General features: G+C 44.8%; 1 protein-coding gene across 1 annotated transcript; it reads left to right on the top strand.

The window, feature by feature from the left end:
• Positions 1-1,050: 1,050 nt before the first annotated feature.
• LOC123145083 (lysophospholipid acyltransferase 1) lies at positions 1,051-9,180 on the top strand. The gene is made up of 8 exons (XM_044564400.1): positions 1,051-1,447; positions 4,156-4,211; positions 4,669-4,892; positions 4,969-5,365; positions 6,074-6,159; positions 6,723-6,786; positions 6,884-6,996; positions 8,788-9,180. Exons 1-8 carry the CDS (start codon positions 1,146-1,148, stop codon positions 8,926-8,928), a joined length of 1,383 nt encoding a protein of 460 aa, XP_044420335.1. The 5' UTR covers positions 1,051-1,145; the 3' UTR covers positions 8,929-9,180.
• Positions 9,181-11,873: the final 2,693 nt, after the last annotated feature.

The raw sequence follows: 11,873 nt of genomic DNA on the forward strand, positions 1-11,873 counted from the left end.
GCACCATGAGAGCCAAGCATCTATGTTGTCCTACGTCGCAGTAGTAGCCGAGTTCCATTTTTTTGGGGGTGGGGGTGGGGTGGGGGTGCTTGTGTTGAAGTTTCTTTAGTTCCATTTTGACGTGGATTACATGATACAAATTTGACAACGCTTGACCACTTGAATACCATGGACAAGGATGGTATAGCTCGTGTCCACGCACTGTTATCGAATGGAAAGCAAGATAAATAATGTACCGACATTCCAACTTTTTTTAAAGGAGGATACACCCTCATTTCAATACCAATGTTGTACATACTTATTGACTAACTACCGATTTTCGCTTGCCCCACCAAAAGAACAAAAGAAAAGAAAAACACTGACTCCCACTTGGGCATAATTTCATGAGTTCGTTATTACGATATGAACGAGGAACCCTTGAATGTGATGTGCCTTTTGAAGATTAAATAAAAGGCACACAATGCATATAAAATTCTACCTAAAGTACTGAAATTACGAGGCACTACAGAGAAGCATCTCTTGGAATGTATGTGTGCATATACGACATGCTTACACCGTGATTGCCACCCAAAGCTCAATCAAACAAAGATATGCTTCGGATTACAATGAGTTCAATCAATTATTCTATGATAAAGGCCTAAAGTTGAAATAGTCAAGTGTAATGCCCATGACTTCGTATATTGCTTCAATCGTATACTACCTCCATTTCTTAATATAAAAGTTTTGACACTTCAAATATTTAGGAACAAAGGAATTAGTGACTAATGCTTAGTTTGAAAAACGTTTTTATATTATGGGCCAGAGTGAGTAGTACTGAGTTTGCTCATCACTTTTCTAATTTTTTTTTTGCTTATCACCGGCGTACGCCACTACCACAATGTTTTGTCGATACCGTTCGTATCTATCCAATTCTTCTTCTCACTTGGACGTTACCCAACAGCCGCAAGTTTCCTGTTGCTTCGGACCGCCAATTCAAGAAAGCAAAGGGTGTTCTGTAGGAAGATACCTTCCCAAGGTTTCCACGCCATCACACACACACATATACACGCGGCTCGCGAGCTCGCTTCAGAAAAAACCAAATCCTCTATTCCTGCATCGCCCGCATCTGTTCGTCCCCCTCTGCGGCGGCGGTGGCGGTGGCGACGATGGGGCTCGAGATGGAGCCGATGGCGGCGGCGATCGGCGTCTCGGTGCCCGTGCTCCGCTTCCTGCTCTGCTTCGCGGCCACCATACCCACGGGCCTCCTCTGGCGCGCCGTGCCGAGCGCCACGGGGCGGCACCTCTACGCGGGGCTCAGCGGCGCCGCGCTCTCCTACCTGTCCTTCGGGGCCACCTCCAACCTCCTCTTCGTCGGGCCCATGGCGCTCGGTTACCTCTCCATGCTCCTCTGCCGTCGCCGAGCTGGCCTCGTCACCTTCCTCGGCGCATTCGGCTTCCTCATCGCATGGTGAAACCCTCCCTTCCATCCTTGTCTACTGGGGTCATATATACCGATGCTTAGTTTCGGGTGAATCATGAATGTTGGATTCATGGGTTTTCACGCCTTCATTTTGGGTAGAACAGGGCAGGCAATGTACAGCTAACAGCAGCTTGTTCGACTAGGAAACCAGAGGAATTGTAAGCGGATCTGCAGATGTGGCCGAGCCAGAGCTTTGGGTCATCACAGGGTTAAACAGTAGTTTATTCTATTGGAAAACCACGGGAATCGTAAGTGGGCATGGAGCTTTTGATGCTTCTGATATGGTTGGAACCGCAGCATGGACGATTTCATGTTGGAGCTGATTGAAATGATTTTCAACTTTTCTCTGTCTAGCCACGTGGTGCTATTTATGATTAATAGTTTCAAGGTGAAAATGAGATCTTGTATTATCTCAGGATGAATTTTCTTCTATGCTTGCAAAATTTTGGACGTCTGATCTCGTAAAGATTGCAATGAATACATATAATGTGATTGTTGAGATTTTACCTAAGTACCTTAGCAGTTCCTATTGGAGAATTTATTGGTTGTGTGCTCATGAAGCATCAGGGCACCACTTGTTAGTCACGTGAATCAGTTTTTTCTTCTCTTGAAATGTTAAGTCTGTTTTGGCGGTACTATGATGCGATTTATGATCTGTCACACTGAGGGGTTGAATTAATATGACCTATGTTTACTTGGAAAGAAATTAAGGGAAGGGAGAAAATATTTCCCATCCAAATATCCCTGACAAAGACTCCATCCAGATAATGGATGCTGTTTGGTTCACTTAGAAGTTATTTATTCTATCTGGAGCCATCCAAACCCACATAAATTTTCAACAACTTAATTAATATTCAGGCACACCATCTCTGAAGATGATTATTCCATAACCAACACACAGGCTTGACATTAGTGATGTTTTATTCACCTTGAAAACTTATAGTTGAGTATTTAAAACTGACTCAATGAAGTATGAATGCAGGCATTGCCGTATTCCTGTTCATTATCATTGACATCGATGTTCTGTTCCATAAGGCTCTGACTGAAATTTACTGTAAATAGAAAGGTGCAGCTATTCTTTTATTTCCTAGTTACTAGTGTGAATCAGTGACAACGAATGTTGAGTGGTAATTCTAGTTACGTTCTCGTCAATATTGATGCCCCCTCACCATCCTCTTCAACTTCATTCTCTCGTATGGTGCAGTTAATTTTTGTGTTCACTACCTAGAAGTTTAAATTAGCGGCCACAAGTGTCTGAGTAGTCATTCTAATTTGGTTCCTGTTTCATTCCCTACTGAAACAAACAAGTTACGGATTATATCAATTTGCCCATCTTTCACATGGAGTAAAGTATCCACTTTGTCTACATAGCCTGTGTTGGACCAGGCACCCATATAGATTATCTAGATCCAAAATCATGACCTTTAAAATACGCTAATCACACACTCATTCTTTCCATTTGTAGAAACTCTTTATTTGGCAACTGTTGTATATCATCGAGACAACATAAAAATAACAAACACTTAACAATAGGTCTAGTTCAACAGGCAGCCATTGTGGTAGCAAACTTTCTTCACTTAGCTGTTGAAGATAATGGTGCGTCTGTTTAATTCTTTAAATGTGTAATTGATTCAAAAATAATAATAATCCACGGATGCAATCCGGTCGTTCATTCGTAATGTTGCAATGTAATATTAATATAGACAAAAGGCTTGTGTATTCTAAACATAAAATGTTTCCCACCTGCTAGCACTAGCACCGTCATTCTGCTAGATCAAATTATGCTAATACCAGCAGGCTTCCTTGGGGACATGTCAATCTCTTTATCCCACACCATAAGCTAGTTTTAGAGCACTATTGGATAGGAAGTCCATCAGAAGCGGACTAAGAAGAAAGCTTATTCGAAAAAAGGGCAGTAGATTCTACCGCCATGCACTACTGAGAAGATTAGCCGCAAAGCACCAAAATCCTAAGTATCTTCTCGACATGATCAACGCCTGTCTTCTTTTTGTTGGTTCTGCTACAATACCAACTGTGGCACTAATATTTTTGGTTGTTGCAGTCACTTGCCTGTTTCATCTGTGGTATCCTAAGTCTTTTCTCTTCTCCGAATTTCTGCTCTTTAACGAATGGCTATGAGTCCTGGTCTCGCCTATGTGATATTTTTCTAGCGTTTTCCCTTTTTACACGAACATAGGTATTAGCCAACTTATTCCGAGCACTATTCGTTTTAATGTTCAAACCAGCTTTGACACGTAGTCTACATACATGAAGGATAAAGTGGTTATATATTGTCGGCTAGTTCTTCGCTATTCAATATTGTGTTTGCTACTGTTTCCTTTTTGGCCCCATAAGAAGGGTGCCCTTCTATTCCATATGCAAAATTTTGAAGTGGAATGAACCAGCTACCTAAGTTGGAGACTCAAGAAGTAAATTATTTTTAGCCATGGACAGTGGTGCGTGGGAGTTAGCTATCTACGTGCCAGAACCATGACTTGGTTTCGATGTCTTATGGGTTTCAACTCTAGTCTAACCCAACTTGTTACTTTAGGCCAATTTGTTATGATGGATAAGCTGGCGAACAATTTGGTGCTGAATTTTACAATTTTACACTGTGGATGTATTTAAGTTTACCCTCATACTACATACAAATTAACAAATCAGAGTTACTTACATATTTTCTTTTTGTTGTATAGTCATGTCTACTACATGAGTGGGGACGCGTGGAAGGAGGGAGGCATCGACGCAACTGGTATTGTATAATGTTTTATTGTTGCTTGTGCTTATTTAAAGTTAAACTAGTGTTCACCATGCAATTTTTGAGTGCGCTTCCGACTTACATATATGGAACATGTTCAAGTTATAAGATATATTTTAAGAATTTTGAACCCCTAATATTATCTCATGACATTTTACCATTTTTTCTTGTGTGGTCCTTGTAGCTAACAGTGTTTTTTTGGGATATTGTTTAGTAGTCAAAATGATACCTTCTACTGAGGGACAGGTGTACCGCCCCTCTTATAAATCTAACAGTAGTGAAATAATTGGACATAGGTTATATTCAGGGAGTAACATAATCGAGTGTATGCAGGTACAAAATAAACCTTGTAGGCCAAACCTCAGCTCTTACTTGTGGTCAACCCTCTGCGAATAACATCAAGCCATGTCCCTGTGCCTTCTCATAATTCCCTTTTTTGGTTGCAATGCAGGTGCTTTGATGGTTTTAACGTTGAAAGTCATTTCATGCTCAATGAACTACAGTGATGGTCTCTTGAAGGAAGAAGAGGGTCTACGTGATGCTCAGAAGAAGTATCGCTTGGCTAAGTTGCCTTCTCTAGTCGAATATTTTGGTTACTGCCTCTGCTGTGGCAGCCACTTTGCTGGACCAGTATATGAGATGAAAGATTACCTTGAATGGACTGAAAGGAAAGGAGTAAGTAGCCTTTGTCTACTTTGGGTAGGTTTATGCCATGTTTTGCTTCATCCTGATTTTGTATGATCTATAACAGATATGGGCCAGCTCAACTCCTTCACCATTATTACCTACTCTGCGTGCTCTAGTTCAGGCTGGAATATGCATGGGGTTATATTTGTATCTGTCACCTATGTTTCCGCTTTCACGATTTAGTGAACCTCTATATTATGAATGGGGTTTCTGGCACCGGCTCTTCTTTCAATACATGTCAGGATTTACTGCTCGTTGGAAATACTACTTTATATGGTCAATCTCAGAAGCTGCAATTATTATATCTGGCCTGGGTTTCACTGGTTGGTCTGATTCTTCTCCCCCAAAAGCCAAATGGGATCGTGCTATAAATGTTGATATTCTGGGCGTCGAGTTAGCTGGAAGTGCAGCTCAACTGCCACTTAAGTGGAATATTCAAGTGAGCACATGGCTAAGATACTGTAAGTTCTATATCTTGATATTCCAGTAGACCATCATTGTTATTAACTTGCTTTGTTGGATAATATAATGCTTTCTCATCAAATTTTGGTGTTCTCTGTATAAACTAGAAAGCACAATATGAAAGCAGATTGAGGGTCCTTTACGCATCACATAGCATCTATTTTGCTTACCAGTTACCACTATTAAGATCTGTGCAATCTAAGACTTGGAGAACAAGGAAGCACTATCTTTAATTCTGTATTTATTAATTTCTCTAAAAGGTTCAGTATTTTTCTGTGTCTCTACTATGAAAAATTAGTTGATAGTACATAATGCGAGGTTTTGGGGGTCTGTAAATTAATTTTGTTGACCACTTGATGATTTTTTGGAACCTTTTGGTTGCCTGTTTTTGTAGTGTGGATGAGAGAAGCATGTATGCCTGTAATTCATGATCTTTAGCTGATTTCAAAAACCTGTACATGTACATTATGCACTCATGTATTAGTAGTAATTTGTCTCATCATTGACTCCTTGAGAAATGATCATCTGCTTGAAGTTTATCTTTGTGCTAAGTATGGTATGCACCAAGCAGTTTGTTTTCGTGCAAATGCCATAATTGGAGCAATCAGCGATGCACTTTGGTTATACCTATATAATGTATTGAATGCCATACATTCAAGCTATGCTGTTATCAGTTGCATGAGCCATTGCTCCACTATTTTTTTCAGATGTGTATGAGAGGTTAATTCAGAAAGGGAAGAAGCCTGGTTTCCTTCAGTTGTTGGGTACACAGACAGTCAGTGCTATCTGGCATGTGAGTTTTTCTTCCCCTCTTATCATTTAATAGTTCCTGTTCACCGTATATCGGACTTGTCATGTAGCAGAGCATCCTGAAATTTGTTGGACAAACAGTAGCTAAATGAAACTAGAATGCTCTAGGCCCCGCTTGGAATGGGGGTAATTTTATACACCTGTATTTATTCTACAGGTGTAAGTTACAGGTCAACACTTAAGATCAGCCTGAAATGAAAACGACCAGAGGAGGTCCGTATCTTATACCGGCCAGAAAACGAGCGGAAACGCTAATCCAAACAGGGCCCTAGTGGGAATTTAGAGCTGCTATTGTCCTGGTAGTGGAACCTTAGTACCTGCCTTTAGAATGGAGGCACTATGGGTCATTGCAAACTCGAGTTTTCCCCATGATAATAACTGGCTTCACTTGTGACATATTAATAACCTTTTTCCTCAGCAAGCTGTTGCTTGTGATGATTGATACTTAGCCAATCCAGCAAGCTGTGGCTTGTGATGATTGATACTTGGCCAAATTTCATATTACTTGGTTTTTGTCCATTGGTCTGATTTTTTACCGTTCTACAGGGACTGTATCCAGGATATATGATTTTCTTTGTTCAGTCGGCGTTGATGATAAATGGTTCAAAAGGTAGCTCAATCCCTCCCTTTCCTGACATTTCTGAGGTGTACTTGATTGAAAGCCGTGTGAGCTTGTAATTCTGATTTGGCTTCCTTTTTTTATGCAGTTATATACAGATGGCAACAAGCTGTGAGCAATTCAGGCTTCCGCACTATCCTGTCTTTACTAAATTGTGCATACACCATGATGGTGCTTAATTACTCATGCATTGGCTTCCAGGTTAGTTTCATGCCCCTGAATCTGGCTATACTTTACCCTGTAGAAACTGAAAACGCAATCTGATCAGATCGCTTGTCTGTTAACCAATAATCTGTGCACCTAAATTTCTCCCTTTGTTTTATTAATTTCTTATCTTTGATGATTATTATGCATATACGGTTTTGCAAGTATCATTTAGGTTTCACTTGACCAAAATGATATTAATCGAACTGTAGCAAAGCCAGGTTGCTTCCCAAACTTAGTTTAGACAACTTAGATCTGCAAGTGTTTTAGTTTCGTAGCAACGTTTCCATTTGGATCATGATGTGCCACCAGAATATCTGAAGATTCTAGAATGAGAGAAATGTTTATTTTCCCATTACAAGCGCTCAGTTTGCTGAATTGCCATTGAACAAACGTACTTTGGTTATTCGCCACTGCACAAACACAACTTCTTGCCAATATGCCATCGCTGTTACCCTTCTGTTAATTTTAGTGTGCTTCTGTTAAATCTCAAATATCTGAAATATCTGTCACTATTTTGTCTGAATCCCCAAACTTCCCTGGCTTAAAGAGAAAAGAAAATGGCTTACCTATTCAGCGCCTGCTCCTGCACGCACACACCTGTTTCTTCTTGTTTCTCTCCCCCATGGACGCACCAGTAGAGGAGATGATGGCAGGGCAGCTTCCGGCAGGCCTTCGCCCGCTCCTCCCGACGAGTCCACCCAGCTACCATTCTGATGTCTACCCTGACTCCTCTCCCCGCCCCCTCCCAAATTACAGAAAACCTAGAGGGGAGGCTGTGGATAACTGCAAGACCTCGGTGACAGCCTTCCCGTGATCCCATACGCAACAGGCAAGGAGGACTACTTGGTGGCGGCAGGCACCCCTTGTGGCCCTCACAGAGAGAGCCAGCGACGAGGTTGACATGGGTCCGTGGTCCCTGGATGCAATTAGGATACTGAAGGCGAGGTAGAAGAGGAACGAGGCAACGATGGTGTTGTACTTGCCCCAGCAGCTGTCAGCGAGGAAGGTGCCAAGGAGGGGGACATTGAAGGTGGTTCTGTTCCAGGTGTCGGCAAGCAGGGGTTCCGTGGAGCACGGTTCCGAGCTAGACCACCAGATTCAGTTCGACTCCATAACAGGCGATCCTCTCCAGCAAACTCCAAACCTGCAGTCAGTCGCTGATATGAATGGTGTCGTTCCTAGATGCTAGATGGAGAGGAATCAATGGAATGGGTCGTCGTTGGTTAATTGTGTAGAACGATGACAGGGCCTGTCCAAATGAACCGTTGTCATCATCATCACAGCAGTTGAGGACGAAGGAGATTATAATGCTTTGTCTGATTCGAGTTTGGCCATCTGCTGACATTGCCAGCTCCGTGAGCTAAAACTAGCAGCGAGCAAGTCAATCACCGAAGCTTGCGTCTATCCACACCCATAACTAGTAGTGTATTACTAATCCAGCTCACCTTATAACTTACATGCCTATCTACTTTGTTTCCTTCTACCGTTATGGCATATTGGCAATAAGTTGTGCTTGTGTGATGGCAAATAAGCAAAGCACACTTGTTCAATGGCAATCCAGCAAACCGAGCGCGAGTATTGAGCACTAGAGCTACTAGAGCATTACTAGTACAATTAATGTTTTTTGTGCAGAAAGAAAGACGTGGGTTAAATTCCTAACATTCTTTTGTTCCTCCACAGTAGCTTCGAACCTACTCTAGTATGTGGAACATATGCCTTTGTCAATCATCTTCCACATAAAACATACTAACATTTACAATGCTCTATGCTTTTGTTTTCCTCAAGGTACTGAGCTTCCAGGAGACCTTAGCATCCTACAAGAGCGTGTATTATGTTGGCACAATCGTTCCTATTCTATGCGTCTTGCTGGGCTATGTTATCAAGCCCGCGAGACCTGTGAAGCCGAAGGCTCACAAGGCAGAGTGAGGAACAGAGCGAATTGATCTTTACATAGATGAGTTACGAAGCTTCAATGATGATTATGTCAAGATAGTTTTCAGTTTACTTCCATCTTTGTGAAACAATATCAAATTTAGCCAAAAGGATAATGTGGTGGCTCCATTGTAATTGACCAATCATTAGAAACCTGTTGTTTCGTCGGGCTGATCACCCATTTGTTTTACCACACATGCAACACATGATTTTTGGCCCTAAGCTGTATGTTATTCATTTACCTTTTCTGCTTGGCTCTATTCAAACTGATGTATATTTTCGCACCTTCCCATTGGCTCTGTATGGAGGTGTGAACGCTATTGCTGGTTCATAGTCGTGTTGCATCGTGCCGGGTCGGTAGCAGCTGGAGCTCCTAGAACAAACATTCGTCTTTTGACTATCTGCAGCACTCACTTTGAACGCAGTTTTGGTGCGATGGCGGCTGAAGCTGAGGCCGGGATCACAAGAAAGACAGACCTTGGTCATAGACAACGAATGAGTTGGAATGTATCTGACGCGTCTTTCTGCTCGGGTCATATAAATGGTGCTATAGCGGCGTGAATCTATGGGTGCTCCGGTCCGGTCCAAGTCCGACTTGCTGATTGATTGATATGCAGTGGCGGTGGTTCTGGCGCTGCTGGCCTCTCTCATGTTTGTCCAATTGTAATTGTGCCGGGGCCACGGCAAGTGCATAGTACATGCATGCATGGCCTGAAAGTGCCCGCTTGGTGCTCTGCTCTTCTGACGCGACCACCAGAGGGCGGGCAGCGTAGTGTGCTACAGTGCTATGCAGGAAAAGGGTCAGTGATGCGACGTAGCGTGGCGTTGATCAGGTCGTGGCCACGACTGCTGGCTGCCCTGGTCGGGTTCCAGTTGCAATCATGGTGATGATCTGATCCCGCACTCGTTCTGGTGCGGCATCACGAGCGGCGCATGCTCCGCAGTAGTAGTACGGCAGGAAATCTCCCCTTTCCCATAGCAGACCAGAGAAGCAGCCGCTTCTTTAAAAAATGCATGATTTTTATTTTGAGCCCTGACCGTAGAACAATCATTCTACGGTATTTTCATTAATATAAAATAAGATTACAAAGTACAAAACTATGTTACAAAAAAATGCATGAATTTTGCTGCAGAAAGAGGTCGTTTTAGCTGCTACCACGTTCAAAGGAATTTTTTTACTTGTAGCTAATATATGTAAATATATTCTGTCTCGAATACATGGAAGACAGAGCGCAGCCCATCTTGCCCTTCAATTGCTTTGGTCGCGCTACTGTTGCGTTACGCCCATGAATTCAAAGTCCGCGGCCCCGGTTGAGCACCTTGAAGAAAGCCTCTTCCGCGCATGTCAAAACCAGCATTGCTCTCGTCTGCTTGCTGTTGCGCCACGAGCCGTCCCGCGCACGCGCTCGCTTGTGTAGCAGGAGTCGTCTTCCACTCGGGCACCCGTTGCAGCGTGGCGTGGGCATGGGACATACCACCACCGATCGGCCTTGCTGGTGACCCCGGAGACTAGCTTGGACGTGCAGAGCGCACGCCAGTACACAGGACAGTTTCGTCATACTACTAGCAATCAATCGGCTGTCGTGGCCTGCCGGGCGGACGACACGAGGCTACGAGAGGGGTGTATAGCGGGCAGCCTGAGCTTCGCAGCGTGCGTGCGTGCCTATAAACGTTGCTGACAAAAGAAAAATGTCACTATATGCGCGCGTGCTACGGAGGAGTGGCTGCCAGTTTCAGTTTGTCATCAATCAGCAGTCAGTTCACTGTGGGTTGTGCGTGCGTCTACCAGCTTTAACTATAGCTTGGGGCAACGCTAGCTACATGCCATGCATATGCCAAATGCCAGAGTCCAGAGCGTTTGTTACCCGACTGCCAGCAGCGGTCCCGTAAAATGAGTCAAATCCATCACGCGCGCGCACTCGCGCCGCGCTGTGCAGCGGAGCCCCATGCGAGTACGTCAGGTGGCGTCGACGACGGCGACCCCGTTCGTTTGGCGACTGTTGGAGATGGAACCACCGTACGCGCGCCCGCCATGCCCCTCCTGGACGTGCAGAGGACTCACCAATTCTTGCGCCGCATCCGTTGCACTTGCGCTGATCGGGTCCCCCGGCCTGCCCCTGCCGCACCGGACGTCGGGTTACGAGCCGGCACGCTTGCGTTCGGATGCGCTTTCCGTGGTCGAGGCTCCTCCCTCGCCTGTTTTGGCCTCTCGCGCCGTTCAGGGGTCAGTAGCGTATACGTGGTAGGACTAGGGTTCCTACCGGCTCTACTCTTTAGATTATAAGGGCAGAACAATAGAGGTTGAGGGCGAGGACGCGAGCTCCGTTGCGTCGGCACCGTCGCGAGGAAGGAGGAGGGCGGCGGCGGTTAGGGCTGGAGGCGGCTAGGGTTCCGGCTCCTTTGGGAGCCGGGCAATAGGGATAGAAAATATCTTTATTGCTTAATTCCAAAAAGAGTCTTGCAGCCTATTTTTATAACCTAGATAATTTGCATAAGAATTAACCTAAGATAACTTGTGGGCTAAGATTGCCCTGTGGGCCTAGCTAAACCGGCCATAACACTTCTCCCCGCCTGCACAAACAGCTCGTCCTCGAGCTGTAAGGTGGGGAAGCGCTTGCGGAATTCCTCGAGGCGATCAACCAGCGTCAAACACCTTCTCGACAGCTGGGGCGGCCAGGTCGGCGGCGACGGCGTCCTCCGGAATGTAGTTTGCAACATCCAGGTAGAAGAGTCGCGGGCACGCGTGGCCGGGCGTGTAGGGCTCGTCGCAGTTGAAGCACAACCCTTGGCGGCGACGCTCGAGTATCTCGGCTGAGGTGAGCTGGCGGAACGGGCGCTCCGCGGTCGCGGCGAGGGGTGCCGCAGAAGCCTGCGCAGGCCGACCCTGCGCGGAATCCGGCCCGGGTAGCGACCCAGCGGTCCGGGACGGTGATTCCTGC

Source organism: Triticum aestivum, chromosome 6D (genome assembly GCF_018294505.1).
Source record: "Triticum aestivum cultivar Chinese Spring chromosome 6D, IWGSC CS RefSeq v2.1, whole genome shotgun sequence".
NCBI classification, from domain to species: Eukaryota; Viridiplantae; Streptophyta; class Magnoliopsida; order Poales; family Poaceae; genus Triticum; species Triticum aestivum.

Excerpts from the sequence above, each read along its gene's own strand:
- LOC123145083 (XM_044564400.1), top strand. The coding sequence starts at position 1,146 with ATGGGGCTCGAGATGGAGCCGATGGCGGCGGCGATCGGCGTCTCGGTG. Across the intron at positions 1,448-4,155 it reads TTCGGCTTCCTCATCGCATG|TCATGTCTACTACATGAGTG; the intron begins GTGAAACCCTCC and ends TTTGTTGTATAG. Across the intron at positions 6,997-8,787 it reads ACTCATGCATTGGCTTCCAG|GTACTGAGCTTCCAGGAGAC; the intron begins GTTAGTTTCATG and ends GTTTTCCTCAAG.